Source organism: Oryzias latipes, chromosome 15 (genome assembly GCF_002234675.1).
Source record: "Oryzias latipes chromosome 15, ASM223467v1".
Classification (NCBI taxonomy): domain Eukaryota; kingdom Metazoa; phylum Chordata; class Actinopteri; order Beloniformes; family Adrianichthyidae; genus Oryzias; species Oryzias latipes.
The window spans coordinates 635,364-652,191 of record NC_019873.2 but is presented as its reverse complement, the minus strand read 5'-3'; the positions used below and the strand labels follow the sequence as shown (position 1 = coordinate 652,191).

The 16,828-nt window shown below is 41.8% G+C and overlaps 1 protein-coding gene across 2 annotated transcripts in view; it reads right to left on the bottom strand.

Moving 5' to 3' along the window:
* Positions 1–3,619: 3,619 nt before the first annotated feature.
* The window catches only part of itsn1 (intersectin 1), a 116,096-nt gene continuing 102,887 nt past the window's right edge, over positions 3,620–16,828 (bottom strand). For both annotated transcript variants that reach the window (XM_023963057.1, XM_023963058.1), the window contains 11 exons: positions 14,863–14,961; positions 14,709–14,792; positions 14,555–14,638; positions 14,334–14,465; positions 14,137–14,214; positions 13,941–14,062; positions 8,829–8,911; positions 8,672–8,755; positions 6,086–6,150; positions 5,871–5,979; positions 3,620–5,795 (listed from right to left, as the gene is read on the bottom strand). In XM_023963057.1, the coding sequence (XP_023818825.1) occupies positions 5,647–5,795; positions 5,871–5,979; positions 6,086–6,150; positions 8,672–8,755; positions 8,829–8,911; positions 13,941–14,062; positions 14,137–14,214; positions 14,334–14,465; positions 14,555–14,638; positions 14,709–14,792; positions 14,863–14,961 (1,089 nt within the window). In that variant the 3' untranslated portion in view covers positions 3,620–5,646. The remainder of the gene's footprint in view (positions 5,796–5,870; positions 5,980–6,085; positions 6,151–8,671; positions 8,756–8,828; positions 8,912–13,940; positions 14,063–14,136; positions 14,215–14,333; positions 14,466–14,554; positions 14,639–14,708; positions 14,793–14,862; positions 14,962–16,828) is intronic.

Below are 16,828 nucleotides of genomic sequence, written 5' to 3'. Positions count from 1 at the left end.
TCATCTGGGTTCCCAAAGCCTGCAAAGCGTAAGAAGCTACATTCGATTTACATGAGGCTGTCTGAGAACAACGGAACTTCCTTGAGTGCAGACTTTTAAACATGTGGTCAGGAACTCCTCCCCCGGAAGCATGATGGCGGCCGAATCTCCGCTCTGGCCGCTCGGATTGGCTGACAGAGGAGCCCGCCAACTTCCTTCAGTCCATACTTGGAATCACAGCATCTGGTCTCTGCTCCGCCATGTGGTCCTCCATAGGTGGCCGAAACTTTCACCGCAGGCAGTCGATCCTAAAGCTTTGCTCTCCACAGGAGAGCAGGCGCCTAAAGTTTGAAATCAGTCCCAGAGATGATTAATTTATGGTCCATGTCAGACCTACAGCCCAGTCTTCCAAATGGCCTTAGAAGATCAAAGTGTCCCTGCAGGGGGATGAGCTTAGAGCTGCAGTCAAAACCTTCTCACATGTGCATCTTAAGGAAGCTTCTTCAAAGTTCAAAGGACGGAAACAACACAAACAAATAAAACTAAACTTCAGTGAGACAGAAAAACATAATAAAATGAAGTCAACAAATATATATTCCTTCAATATATATATATAAATATATATATATATTTACAGTGAGGTCAATAAGTGTTTGATCAGCCTGTGATTTAGCAAGTTCTCCCACTTAGAAAACATGGAGGGGTCTAAAATGTTCATCATAGGTGCATTTCCACAGTGAGAGACAGAATCTGAAGAAACATTCAGAAATCTGGTTGTACAATTTTTTAAAACAATTTATTTTTAAATTACTGTGACAAATAAGTATTTGATCACTTGATTATCAGATAGATTTCTGACCAGCAAAGACCTGCTGTTCTGCTTTTAAATATTAAACTCCACTCTGCTCATGATTCTTTGGCTCCGTAAGAAACAAATCGAGGTTCTGGAGTGGCCTAGCCAGTCTCCAGACCTAAATCCAATAGAGAATCTTTGGAGGGAGCTAAAAATTCTGTGTTGCTCAGCAAGAGCCCCGTACCCTGACAGATCTAGAGGAGATCTGTATGGAGGAGTGGGCCAAAATCCCTGCTGCAGTGTGTAGAAACCTAGTGAAGAACTACAGGAACCATTTGACCTCTGAAATTGTTAACAAAGGCTTCTGGACCAAATGTTAAAGTTGTTTGAGTGATCAAATACTTATTTGTCACAGTAATATACAAATAAATTGTTTTAAAAAATTGTACAACCAGATTTCTGAATGTTTCTTCAGATTCTGTCTCTCACTGTGGAAATGCACCTATGATGAACATTTTAGACCCCTCCATGTTTTCTAAGTGGGAGAACTTGCTAAATCACAGGCTGATCAAATACTTATTGACCTCACTGTATATATGTATAAATATATAGAAATATAAATTATATAAAAGCTACTTAGATGCCACCAAAGGCTATAGAAAGCATTGTCATGTTGGTGCAGACGACCTCACCAAGATGGCGTCGCGCTCCGGCACCGTTGGCCAGGTTTCCCAAGTGGGCGTGTCTCCTCTAGCGATATAACTCATTGGGCTTGAGGCCCTTCATGTTATCTGTTTTAATCCTGTTTTTAATTATTTATATTAAAAATATTTTTTAAGTTGGAACCACGTCACCACCTGGCTGAGTCCTCAATTTTTTAGTGTGCCACACTAAGGAAATACAAAAGTTTACTTTAGCTGATTCATCTGAAACTCACATCAGCTGACGGGGGGGGGGGGGGGGGGAGTTACTGAGGCTTCTTTATGGCATGGCTTTTTTGTACACCAGTGTGTTGACAGTTATTGGCTGAGGGACATTCATTATCTGTAGCACAATAGCGCCACCATGTTGTATTGACTGTTATCGCAACTGGCAGTGCTTTGATGGTTAGCATCGTAACCCTTGTGCTATCCTAGGCACCTTAACATTGGGAGTTGGGTCATCTAGACCCACTAGACCGCATGTGTCAAACTCAAGGCCCGGGGGCCAAATGTGGCCCGCTAGTGCATGAAAGTTTGTAATTCCTTAAAATAAAAATGTTCTTTAGTTGATTGCATATTATTTATGTGTAGCTGCTGTAAATATTCAATGTTTTCAGGTCTTATGTGTGTATGCAGACAAAATGTTACACGTGTAATACATGTTCTTTCCAGCTCAGTTTTTATATTCTCCTTTATTCACTTGGAGAGTTTGATCCTTCATTAATGGAGTTAGGTGGGTTTTAATAAGCAGACAAAATGTAAAAGGATTTATGCTAGAGTAACAAGCAAACATATGTTTCTATGCATCTGTAATTGTCACTTCAAAACGTTATAATAAATAAATAATGAGTTATTTACCATTAAGGAGTAGTTGCATTTATTTTTCATTACATTTAGTTACATGGAAAACTTGGCCCTTTGAGGACAGCCACTATGCTGATGTGGCCCTCAGTGAAAATGAGTTGGACACCCCTGCACTAGACAGTGTGCTAAACCTTTTTTCTTCAATGATTTGTGATCTTCACTGGTGTCCATGGATTACATGAAATCTTTCCACCTTTATCCACCTTTGTCATGGTAGAGAGAACACGTCAATGTAAGGGTGGGGTCATCTGGACCCCATAGGATAGCTCAAGGGTTAAGCAAGGTGTTTTTCTGAGACTGATGATGCTGATTGCAATGCTAAGACTTTTTTCTACAGGCAGCCTTAGAGAAAGAGAAATGCGGAAGTCAGGGGAGCATAGTGGCTGCAAGTGAGGACGTGTCAAAGGTGGGTGTAGAGTGGTAGTGGCATGTAGATTCGGGTGGAAAAGGCAATGGTGGAGGCGAGGGTGGCTAGCGCCTGTTGGCCTAACACCACTTGGGGCTTTAATTTAATCTATTTTCAAATCAGTTTTAATGGTCTAAATAATTGTGATTATGCTTTTGGTTTTTGGCCAAAATAAATTAAAAAAAAAACTGTCATTTTTAGGACAGTTTCTGCAAAGAGGCAGGAGTTGATCAGTAAATCCACCTCTAAGTTGTGGGTGGTATTGCTGGGCAGAACTAACCCTCTGCTGATATCCTATGAAATCTTTGTTTACCCTCTCTCAAAATGGTAAACAATGTCAGAGCTAACAAGCCGTACAGTTTGAGCTAAACTGTAGCATAGAAAAAAAAAAAAAATCACAAAATTGTTACTATTGACTTTCACTTTTAAATTAAGTCTACACGCTGTTCTTCTGAAGAAACACATGGATAACCTGTTTGTAGACATTTTCCTTTTCTTTTTTCAGTTTTAAGTCTCTCTGTCTCCATGGAGATCACTGCCAGAGACGTGTCTAAACAAAATCCTGAGTTTAGACGCCTAACCCTCCATTTAGAAAAGGATGCTAAACAATATTCAAGAATAACTGGACGGCTGCACCTGACATTCCACGGTCTCTGGGATCACCAGCCCCCTCTGCCTTCCTCTTCTAGGCTCGTCATCTGATTGGAAAGGACAAAGGAAAGAGTCCAGCCACGGGCTCATCCAGGGAAAGCAGTCCATAATGATGCACAAGTGTAAGCTCTACTAAAATCAAAACGGCTGATTAAGCCTACCCCTTCTTCAGTTTTTTCAAACTTTTCAAAGGAGGAGAACTTCATTAAACACAGACGCTGCGGCCTTGGTCCACCTGAATTTTATTCTGAACATTGAAAGACAACAACTTACTTCCTCTTCTACGGCAATCACAGGCAGCAGGCTGTGCTTATCCCACGCTCACATATTACCATTCGGATAACCAGAGTATTTTACACATCCTGGGGAGCTGACACTGGAACAGGCTCAAACTGGCTTAGGTTAGTCTCAGTTTCAGCACGGCATGGGGGCAGGAAGCTTAATGACCATCTTCAGTTTTGACCCAGAAACATTCATTCACAGTTCCTGTTGATCAAACAGTGGCTGGTCACTTAGGTAACTGTTGTCTCTTGGCATTAAAACAAAAGCACTAACTAGATCGACTAATTAGCAAAGTATGTTAGCTCGTTGAGTTAACTTCTCCATTCTTTGTGGTTGTCTTGCTAACCAAGTCGCCATTTTGAATACTCAGGATGGCAAAAGTTTACAAAGTAACTCCTGAGTTTTTCTTTTAAAATCCTGTAAGATCATATAAATGATTTAATTAAGAACCGTGAAGCATGTTAGTGTAAAGGCACCAAAAAAAACAGATCTTTACCACCATTTAACTAGTTTTTGTGGTGATCCACTGTTGGGATTACCACAGGATCTTGCGAAAATAAATTTAACTTTTATATCTTATACCTCCAGCCTTTCAATGACTCACTCCTGATTAAAGAAGAGGTGCTAATAAGTTCTGCAGTTACTGTTCCCGGCTGTAGTTAACAGATGACGGATAGGCTAAATGCTAAATGTAGAAGTGAAGTGAAAGAAGGGTGGGGTCCTGGAACAAATGGTACAGTAAAGTAAACCCCTTTTGAAACAGAAATGCTAAAATGTTTAGAAAATGCTAAAGTAAACATATCTCAACTTTAATCTGACCAACCAAAGTTCCTTTAAATAAATTCAGTCTTTTCTAAATGTTAAGTATTTTTTTAGGATGCTTTGTATGAACTTGAGCCAGGAAAGGAGGCCGTAAAATAAAATACCAAAAAACTATGAATAAATTACAGTTTGACTTGCTCTTGTGACATATACTTTATATCAAATGTCACATGAATATTTCCAAAAATGAGAAAACTTTGTGTCTATGCGTCAGATTACGGTTTCTGTCGTTACAACAGCAGAGTTGAGAAGTTTTTATGTTTTCTGCACCGGGAAAAAAGAAGAGCTTCAAAGTTTGTCTGGAATTCATGTTCAAATCCTACATGTTCAGCTCATCCTCCTCAACCAACACCATCATCCTCCTCATCATTCTCATGAAAGCTGAACATTTTAAAATTCTTTACAAATTCCAAAGTGACTTCATGCACTGTTCCTTGCGACTTGACCCAGATGAGCATCAACTAGCGACTTTTAAAACCAAACACGCACCAGCGCACACATGGCTGGTTTAGTTTGGGTACAAAATGAAGGGTGGGGATCGCCACTTCAGCGTTGGAAAGCTCATTCGCACAAGGAGAGGGAGAGAAAAGATTAACAAACGTCTGTTGTTCAACTCTGAGCCGTGTAGTAGGGAGCTGGACCGGACCGGACTGGAATGGCTCGTTTGTGGAGATCTGAAAGAGCCTGCACCAACAGAACAGCTTCTTCCGCAGATTGCAGAAGTTTGAGCATCAGATCCCTTCTGGAGCCGACCACCAACAGAGGAAAGCAAGTGGAACCTTTTTCAGGACTAAATATCAAATAAATCCATTTCAATCTGGCTGGGAAATGAGCTTCCTTGAGTGATCCCCTCTGTAAAAAGCAGATTAAATCCAGACAGAAACAGACTATAAAAAATACAAAATGAAGAAATCTAAAATTTGATAGTGCTCCCACGTGTCAAACTCTGAATATTTATAAAAATCAAAACTGAACATCCACTGCGTAGCATGGGATGGGGGGGCTTCAATCACCAGTAAACACCCACTGAATGTAAAAACAAGAGCATCCAGACCAGTCCAGCCTTCCTTTCAATTCTAGTTCAGTCTAACTGCCTCGTCCGGTATCCTAGTATTTTCACAGATCAGTCAAATCTTGCGCGGTTTGGTTCACGGTTCCTCAAACAGCTGCAGGTCCAGCCTGACCACAATCTCCCCCGTAGGAACCTCATGGAGCAGCAGCCTCTTTGTGATTGGTCCTTTAGAGCCTTGATCCTTCTTTATCTCAGCCAAGCGGATCTCTGTCCTGCCCAGGAAGTCTGTGAGGAGAGGACAGGTGAAAACCCGTAATTCAGGAAGCCATGAAACAGGAATTTAAGTGGACATAAACAGACCGTCGGGCGAGAACTGGTCCCGCTCAAACACAGTGACACACAGGACATCCTGCTCCAGGTCCTTGATGAAAAACTGGCAGTTGGAGTTCCACTTTGGGTTCAGTGTGTCCTGCAAACACAGAAGACTTCTGCTGCACCAAAGCTCACCAGTTCCATTTTTGCACCAGAATTCTTTTAAACAACAGCAGCACCTTCTTGGAGACACTGAGGCTCACCTGTAAGGTCTTTGTAATGTGGCACTGTGACCCCATGGTCACCTCACAGTATGGGTTACTCTTTCCTGGGAATGTAGAGATAAAACATCACTTCAGGGAACCAAGACAAAGGAAACATTGCAACTTAATCAACCTTAATCCATCCTTTACCTATCTCAAGCACATTTATTTGTGTTTTTTTACAAAACTGGACAGAGAAAAGAAGAATGTTTAACAATGACACTTCTGCACCCATTTCTAAGGTGATGCACTTGCAACCCTCAGGATAGTTGGTTGGTAGCAGGAGTCCAGCTGGAGCCCAAACGGACCTGTGGGGGAGGCAGGTGATGGTGATCCTACTGCAGAGGTGTGTTTCTTCATGTGCTGCCATAAGGTAAAAGGCAGACAGAGAGTAAAGGCTCCCCTTAATTAAGCTAGCTCCATCTAAGGAAGTGTAAAATTTCAGACTTAGCCTCTAAGGTTACCATGGTTACCACACTCTAGCATCTCTTCAGTCTAGAAATGAAAGTCAAAGTCAGATAATCTTTAAATCTACTTTAAGCCTTCTTAGTGGTCTTTTTACTCTGATTATGCCATTTAAAAAAAAAACCTTCATTTTTTAGGGTCACAGTTTCTGAAGAGTGGCAGAGTTCATTAGAGATTAGTCTCTGCCTCTCCGGGGTGGGGTCCCGTGGCGGAACGGAGGGCTATCCTCTAGGCTGGGCTGGGTTCTGCACTCTCCGTGCTCTTATTCCTCCCTACTCTGTGGTGTTGGGGGCCGTGGGGCGGTGTCTGGCTGCACTGCCTGGCGGGCGGATTCCCTCTATTTGCTTTACCATATCTGTGTCTGGACCCCTGGCTACCGGTACCGCTTCAGGGGGGGTCTTGGTGTGGGGACGACCGGGCACTCTAACATCTTTTTAGATTCCATCATCCACCTCAGCAGAACACAAACACCCACCTGAGCACAGGTGTCAGCTCACCTTGCATGAATAGTTAGTGTGAAAGAATGACATGCTTCTACCCAAAGAACTGTAGTTGTGTTGAGTACATGTTTACAAGATTGTATTTTTGGTGCCAACAGGTCTTTTTGACCCTTAAATATGTGTGTGGACAGGTCCCACCCCCCGACTAACATTAACACCAGACAGTAATGATGATGATCCTCCAGCACCCCCCCCACCACCACCATGTAATCATCCTCCTGTTATCCTTAACTCCCCCTCCCCCCTCCCCCGTCCATAACATCCCTCCCTTCTTTCCTCTTCTTCTTTTCTGAACAGTCCAATAAAAAAACAATTATTTCTATGTAATTCATATAAATAATGTTTAGCCTAAATTACAAAGGAGGGTCTGCTGCAGCTGGGCATATAGCTGCAATATCTTTTCGCCAGTACAGTTTTTCCTTCGTTTGTCATGCCAGTTATGTTCTAAAAATAACTCATGGAAGGATTACAGATCATTTAAAAATGTGAAAAGATTTCTAAGCTTTTCCTAGACAGGCATAACAATTTTCACACTTCTCTCTCTTGTTTAAACCCTTTAAAAGTTCAAACCTTCACAGAAAATGAAGTCCAGTGTAATAAATAGAATGAAAACAAAGATCTCATTGTGATCAAAGATTTATCTGGAGAGCTGGATGTATTTGCACAGGAGACAACACGGAAGAGCCTGAAATCAAGCAGCATGCACAATCGCACTAAAAGAATGAGAGAGACTGCAGGAAGTGAACTGCCATGTAGAAATGACAGACTGTCCTCTGTTACAGTAGTAGGTTTTAAGGTTGTCATCTGGAATTTGTCAATTTGAAGTGACAAAGCCTTTTGGATAAGAGGTGAAACGTCTTCAACTTTAAAAACTAAGTCCAGATGACAGCCTTTAAACCTACTACTATGATGGAATCCTCCTGGATGAATGAGAGTCTTCATAGACATTCTGTTCTTTTTGACTGGGGGTTTCAGAGAAGGGCCACAGACTGCAGAGGGAAGGAATACAATGTCGTGTCCTATGCGGGTCTTGATCACTGTGCCAGATTGAAGAAAAGAAAAAAATCCCATTTCTGATTTTGTTTACCAGGCCGGGCCAAATGTGGAGGCGGGCTGCATCTAGTGTTGACATCAGGAGAATGTGGCTTAAGTGTTTAGAGAGGTTCATCAATCTAATCCACATGTACTTTGTGGATTTAAAAAAATCATTTGGTCTTGTGATGTTGTGTGGAAAGTGCTTTGGAGAAATAGGGTCTTGGCCTCATTACTGAGGGCCGTCGGATCTTTGTACAACCAGAGCAGGTTCTTGGTTTGTATAACTGGCAGTAAGTCCAACTTGCCCCCTTTGCCCTGTGAGACCCCAGCCCCGTAACGCAAAGACAAATTATGTTCACCTGATGTTACTTCATTAGCTTAGATGTTTCCCAGCTGAACATTTTTATGTTTGTTTTTCATTGCTCTGTCCACCTCTTCTAAGAGTTGCAAGAACATCCCATTTGAAATACAATCATTTACTGCAGAAAAGTGTCAAAATTAAACATTTGTTTATAAAAGTATTCAAAGTTACAATCTCCAAACTCTTTTACAGTTCTAATTGTATGAACACCAAGAGTTTTTGTACCATGAGAGCGGCAGGGTTTGAGCTCGATCCCCTCCACTATGTTGACCATCAGTCTACCAATTCCTGTAGCTCTCTGAGACCGCACTAAAACAGGAGAAACATATGTTAGTTTGCTCATGAAAGGCATTTGAGTAAGTACATGTGAGCTGGACTGTACCTAGATACGCCTTCTCCCTCTTCTTCTTCTCTGTCTCAATGAAGAGCTCTGAAGCTGCCTTGATCTTCTGAACCCAGGCCGTTCTAAAGGGACACAAACAGTCAGTAAACCTCCACAGCGGGTTTCGTCATCATGATCAGTCCCTACAAAAACAGAGGCCAGAAAGAAAACTCATTTCTTTATTTCCATCTCTTTGTGAGGACTTAGCAGTAGTTCCTCTGTGTCATCATAATGTTTGATGGCATGCAGATGCAGGTTTAAAATAACACATTTCAATTGTTTTTTCACTGCTCATACATTGCACAGCTAAAAGAGCTTTACAATGAAATGAGTAGAAGTCACATCGTTTCTAAATCAAACATAAGAAATACCTAAAAACAGCAAATAGAGCAAAATAACAAGGTTTAACTTCATTTACCAAAAATAACCTAAGGTGCAGGTTTGCACCAACCAGCAGAATTCAGACTCACTGCAGTCCCTGCTGAGCTGGACCTTTCAACCTCCCACATTCTCAAAGGATACGTTTATCCGTCAAGCAGCCTGAGGCAGTGACCTCTAACCTTTTTCACATCAGTTTAATGTCAGACAATATTTTCACGTACCGATCCGAACGGGCCCGAAGAATGCTTTTAATAGTTTTAAGCTTCCATTAAATTAAATCAAATTAAAATGAAACTACAAGAAATTTAGTTTAAAATAAATCTGAAAACAGTTGATTAGTTCACTAATGACAAAAATTCAACGAAACCAAAAATTTGTAAAAGTTGTTTGTGATTTGCAAAAAATTTAAATGAAAAACATAAAATAAAGCAGCATTACAATTTTTTCATAGAACACCATTAGAACACTGAGAACTCAACCCAGTGTCAGATCATCTTTTAGGCCAAAAAGATTGAACTTATTTTGTTTTGACATAAATCCTGATTAACCGTGGGTTTTTTAAACACAGAGGAATTCTTTCTGTCTTAAAGTTTCTTAACAGATGGCTGCCTAATTCACCCTAGCTGTTGGAGAATTCATAAATGTCTGTCACACAATTATAAAACAACTTCCACAAATCAGAAACTTTATTTATTGAATCTTCATTCTCTGTCAAATGTTTGCGGCTGATTTAAACTTAGACTTTGTAATGAATATTCTTCCTTTAACGTCAAAGTGAATGCTAGCAACCAGACGCTAACTTCAGCTTCGACCGACTTTTAAGGTGAGATGGACTTAAAATAAAGCGGTATAAAAGGAACAATCCTAGTAAAACTGATATTTTCTGAATATAATAATAACCATGAATGTAATGTTATTATCTGCGAGTGTGAAACATTCAAGAACCAGTCGCCACATTATAGGCGGCAATTGTCTGAATAAATCCGTATGTCGGGGAAGACTCTGGTTTTGTCTGTAAACAGCAGAGTTATTTTTCTTTAAATTTGAAGGTTTTCTTTGGTTTCCACACCGGCTCTTTTCTACCCAAAGAAACTTTCCAAATACATTTTTTTGTTTGGTTTCATTAGCTTTTTAGCTTTGGGCTACTAACTTGGCAGTCCGAGCAGCTGCTAAAAGTCACGTGACGCGTCAAGACAGACGGATTTGGTGAACAGAATCAGGAAAAAATAAACTAAATGGAAATAATCTAAGTTGGTGTATGTATTTTTGGGGACCATTGGCCAAAGTAACAAATAATTGCCTGAGATCACCGGATGAGGCAGCAACCAAACCCTGATGCTCTGCTGGCACAGGAGTATGTGGAGAGGATGACTTCTGCTTAGGAGCAGAAGTGGAAAAATGGCGACTTAATTTCGCTGAAGCTGGAGGCTGGATGTTTTCCATGGGTCACACCAGCTCCGTCCAGTTCCCTGATGCAGTCAATGGTGCCTGCCCAAAAACCAAAGAAGAGTTGCAGCTTCTAATTGTTGCAGATTCCTCCATGGCTCATGGCTTTGGCCGGACTTCCAACACGGCTTAGTACCTTGATGCTCACCTACAGAAACTTGTTGATCTCAAAAAGGCAGATAAAGTGGTTAAAAAAGTTTTCAGTCCGCCACAAATTGTGTAATTTTTCCCTCATAACCCTTGTGCTATCCAAGGCACTTTAACGTTGGGAGTGGGGTCATCTGGGCATGAAATCCTCTTCACCTTTATCCACCTTTGTCATGGTAGGGATAACACGTCAGTGTAAGGGTGGGGTCATTTTGACCCCACAAGGCAGCACAAGAGTTAAAAAGATGGGCCCTGCATGTTTGCTGGTATTTTAGCCCATTCCTTCATGCATTTCTACTCTAAAGCTGTTGCTGGGCAACACTATTTTCAATTCCCTCCACAGCTTTTCAATGGGATTGAAATCTGGAGACTGGCTAGGCCACTGTAGGACTTTAAAATGCTTCTAATCCACCCTTTTGTTGCCTGGGAGATGTTTGGGATCACCGTCATGCTGGATGATCCAGTCTTGTCTGTTCTTTGATGCCTTTGTTTGATGGAAGGAGGTTTTCACTCAAAATCTCACCATGCATGGCCTCCATTCATTCTTTCCTTTACACTGATCAGTCGTTCTGGTCCCTTTGCAGTAAAACAGCTCCAAAGCACGATGGTTCTACCCCCACGCTTTACAGTAGGTATGGTGTTCTTCGAACTCTCCATTTGTCTCTCCTCCAAACACGACAAGTTGAGTTTTTACCAAAAAGTTCTATTTTCATCTGACCATATCACAGTCTTCCAACCCCCTCTGGATCATCCAGATGCTCTCTAGCAAACCCCAGACAGGCCCGGACGTGTGCTGGCTTGAAGGGGACATGTCTGGAATTGGATTGCCTGTTGTTGTGGTGTTTTACTCATAGTCCCCCTATGTGGTTTGGGGATTTTTACACTCCAATTTTTGTTATAATTTTGACCCTGTGGGGTGCAGTCTTGCGTTGAGCCCCAGAAGGAGGGAGATTATCCGTGATCTTCTATTACAGCTGCAGATTCTTCCCAGCCTGGTGCAGCTCTACAATTTTGAATCTGGTGTGCTTTGACAAATCTTGGCCATAGTGGAGTTTGGAGTGTGAAGAGTGGAGGAGAGAGGAACATTTTAAAGAAGTTACTGGTCTGTGAGAGCTAGAAATCTTGCTTGTTTGTATTAGACCAAATACATCTTGCCCAGATGAATTTACTAGTTATTCCATTTAAAAAAAAGACAATGTGATTTCTAGTACCACATACCCCCTTGTTTTGTCTCTAATGGCTGTCATGTGCCTTTGATGAACATTACAGACCTTACTCATCTTTTTCAGGGGGATTATTTTCACACTTGGTAACGGTTTTGTTCCACTGTATTTGAAGTTGGGTTTGATCAAGTACCTGCTGGTCTCAAAAAGCTGAAATCCCATAGACTCCTATAGAGACATAAAAAGCTATTACTCAGTCATTAAAGATTCCTTAACATGCTCTTCCTAATCATCATTTTTTTCAGGATTTTTCCTAACCATCACTAGTTATTCAATTTATAAACTGACCAATCAGATGCCTCAGTAAATATATCTGGTCTCATGTTGAACAGTCAATGTGTTTGACAGAATCTCCCCAGCATGCTTTCACATGGTAGGGATGTGGACTTCCAACAATCTTACTTCGGGTTGGACAGAGTGGTTTCCATAGAAATGACTTAGACCGACTCAGACTAATCACTGCTTACTGATGATAATAGTTTCCGACATGGTGATGTCCGTATTGAAAAAATGGTGAGTGAACTGACTTAGGTAATTTCCCCTTTGTAGAATCGATAAAGTTTTACTCTATCCTCTTCATTTCATTGGAAGCAAGTCATTTTCTATCGCCCAGTTCAGTTCTCCATGCTTCAGAAGGGTCTTGGTGCACTTGTTTGGAGCAGAGTTTGCATGACTGTTCGTTCACACACCATTGGAAATAGGCCGAGGTTTGTTTTAACCAAAGCAAGCGAAGTAGGTGTTTTTATACCTTCAAACTTCAGCTGGTTCAAAATGTTACACCCACTGACTGCATAACTGGACAACCCACGTGTGACATCACCCTTAGAAAATGCCTTGCTTCTGGCTCCTACCAACTTAAGTCAATTCAGTTGCCATTTTTCAATTCAATTCAATTCAATTTTATTTGTATAGCCCAAATTCACAACAACAGTCGTCTCGATGGGCTTCGTATAGGTAATTGAAAAGGTTCAACATAAACTCAAAAGGATCATGAATACATGAATTCAAGTGGAAAATACTAAATTGAACTAACAAACAGACTAAGCTGAACTGGCATCCCTGCCCTTAGACCCCCCATCCACGATGTCAGTTGCTATGTTGGAACCAGACGTCCTCAGTGAAGCTGTGATTGGTCTAAATTTCTATGGCAACCACTCTCTCTAGTCAGGAGTGATTATATTAGAAGGCCACACCCATTCCACTGAAAGTGGGCTCTGGAGAATTTTTTAATCAAATGCTTCGAATATTCAACGCAAGGCCACCTTCATTTATAGAGGCATCTGATTGGTCAGTTTCTAACTTGAGTAACAGTTAAAATATCATGAGGAAAAAAAGGGTTAGCAAGAAGATGTTAATAAAAGTTTGTAGAGCAAAAATGGTTATTCTGACGAACCTAATGACTGAGTAATTGCCATTTACACTATATTACCAAGAGTCTACTCTCACCCATCCAAATGATCAGTATCAGGTGTCCTGATCTCTTGTTCTGGCCACAGGTGTATCAAATCATCACTCAGTCATCCAGACTGTTTTCACAGACATTGGACGCGTGTCATTGGACGCCACCTGTACCACAGATCCAGTGGTGAAATGTCCTCTCTCCTAAATCTACAGTCAACTGTCAGCTCTATCAGAACAACATGGAAGAGTTTGGGAACAACAGCAACTCAGCCACCAAGTGGTAGACCACAAACTGATGGAGCGGAGTCAGAGGATGCTGAAGCACAAAGAGGTCACCGACTTTCTACACAGTCAATTGCTCCAAACTTCATGTGACCTTCAGATTAGTCCAAGTCCAGCATACAGAGAGATTCATGGAATGGGTTTCCATGACCGAGCAGCTGCATCCAAGCCTCTATTGCTGCCTGATTTAGGAGAATTGAAAATGATTAAGAGATGAAAGCCTTGGCGTTACCTCTCATTGATAGACTCAGCTCTGAGAGTGTAAACTCTGTCAATGTGGGAGATGTGGAACAGAGGCTCGTCTCCTGATGGATCTGTCGGCAGCTTCACCAGAACTTCATTTAGGAAGATTGGCTGAAAAGGAAAAGACTTTTGTCAAGAAAGGCTAATGATTGAGCTTCCTCCTGTGTTGGTTGGTGTGCACTCACTGTCTTGTACATGCGGTACTGCAGGTGAGTTTTGGAGAAGACTTTGTCTGACCCTGATGAGCCCAAAGGTTTGATTACCTGTTAGGACAGAGGCACTTTACTCTATTACAAAGAAAATAGGCTGATTACAGGTGGAACAGTGATTATAGGTGGCCCAGGTCACAGAGGTCAGCCAACCCTTAGTACCACAGGCTCACCTGTGTCAGCAACAGGAAGTCGTTGAACAGGAAGCCGTAGAGCTCTTTGCTGCTCTTGGCCTTGAACAGTTTCCCACTGTGGAGGAACTTGCGTGGGCCGAGGCAGTTGGTGACAGAGTTGAAGACCAGTTGCTTTAGGACAGATGCAGCTTTTTAGAAAACTTCAGATTCAGTTTATGCTACTGTGCTGCAGGTGAAGCAGGCAGGAAAGTGCTACTCACCTCTGAGAGACCCTCACACTGAACATGACCCTGAATCCACTCCAGACGGTCAGAGTTCTCCTTCTCCCTGACGCCCTCGTTCACCTGAAAGAACACACAGCGTGAGCACGTGTGTGTCCTGCCTGTTCGCACCAGCGCCTCCTGCTCCGTTCACCTGTGAACATAGTTCCTCTGCTTTCTCCAGAGCAGTCTTCAGGTGGCTGTGGTCCGGATGGGCCTCTGATGTGTTTTCTAAGATCTGTGTAGAAACACTAACAGTTCAAAGAAGAGCTCTGTGGTGTTTGTGTGTCTGTACAAACCACACTTACGTTTTTGATGATGAGAGGGTAACGTGTGACTCTCTGCATGGGTTTGAGCAGGAAGCTAGACAGAGGCATTCCCTTACAGCGGGGGTCCATGGCTAACCTCTGGCAGATCAGAGAACACCCACTCCAATGAAAAGGCTGTTTTTAACATGTTCTTGAGGCATTTTTCTCATGATGGAGGACATAGGTAAAGATGATTAAGGTTAAAACTCTTTCTGAGTATTTTTTTCCTCAAAACGTGGTGAATCAGGAGCAGATGAAAACATGCTATTTGACAAAGCTTGTAGTAGAAATGTACATACTACAATTGGCAGAGGTTCATTTTTTAATGAACTCTTTGGGATTGTGAGGGGCTGTAAGCTAGCAGGAGACGGTGCAAACAAGCGCAGATTTGAAAGTGAGCACAGCTGGACCCTGCACTGATGGCCCCGCCCACAACTCTGAGGCGACTTTTCAATGAACTCCTGTTGCTCTGCAGAAACTATATCCAAGAAAACGACTAAAAACAGCATAATCATAATTAAAAGATCAATAAGAACGCTTTAAAAACAGATCAAAAAGTTGGGAAGGTGGGAGGGCCGGGGAGTGTAGATTGGGATTTGGGATGGATAGAATGGGAGGGGAAAAGGGTTAAAGGGGTTTGGGAGGGGGGGTGGCATTCTTTGATTCTTTTCCTCATCTATATTTGTACAACACTTCGCCTGGAATGTTTGTTATTTGAAAATGACAGAAAAAAAAAGGAAAAGGATCAAAGGATGACCAGAGTGAGCCTTTAATACTGAGGTTCTACAGAGCTTTAAAGGCATATTTTCTCTAAAACTACCTTTTTATTTATCCTTTAAACATAACAAAGACTAATAACCAAAAAGACTGCACAAAAACTAGAATCATGCAGAATAAAAAAAATAAATCAGTTTGACATGATTGACAGTTAAAACATTATACAACAAATGTTCTGCATGCCAGCAGAAATTAGAGCTAAATAATTAAACCTAAAGACTTAAACTGCATCTTTAGAAGAGCTTAAAAAATAAGATAATGACAGGACCTTTCTGATCTGAAGAGAAACCTCATTCCAAACCCCAACAACTACAGAAAATAGCCACACACATTGTAACCAACAGTAGGCGGGGAGGTCAGTGAGCTCAGGCTGAAGGACTAAACCAGGGGTCGGGAACCTATGGCTCGCGAGCCATTTATGGCTCTTTTGATGATCACATGTGGCTCGCAGACAAATCTTTAATTATACTTTTTTTTTTCATTAGACCAGTCCTTCTCGGGCGCGATGCGATGCCAGAGGCGCGCAGTAGTAGTAGTGCTTGGAGAAAAAAATCTGCGCCAGCACTATCAGTTTACTATTATCTATTATTTCACAGAGTTTGTAGCAGCCGGAAACCTGTGAATTGCCGTGCCTAAAACTGCGCGCTCCCGTCTCTGAGAAAGAGCGCGCAGATGCGAGGAAAGGATGTGTGAGGGAGAAAGCAGGGGGTGGGGGGGTTGTGGGGACAGGCAGCAGGTGAATCGCGCAGGGATTGTAAAAACGTAAAACCCGCTGCCCGTCACTCACTGCAGCGTGTGAGTGTGTGTTTGGCTCCCCGTCTGCATGTGATCAGTCTTTGTCACATCTACAGAACATTCAGACCTAAGATCACGTTTAAAGTCTCAACGCCTGAACGAAGCAGAAACTCACAACGTATCAACCAGACTAGACCATCAGCAGAACTACCATGAGAAATACTCATCATTTATTAGCAACAGCATAACAATGTTATTAAAAAGAATCCACAGACTTATTGTACCGTAATTTCCGGACTATAAGCCGCTACTTTTTTCCTGCGCTTATAGCCCTGCGGCTTATTCAGTGACGCGGCTAGTTTATGGATTTAATTGGCGGCCGCCATGTACGTACTTTCAGACTCAGAGAATGGTTTGAATTTTCTATTCAACTCCAAGCAACAAGTCATTTATT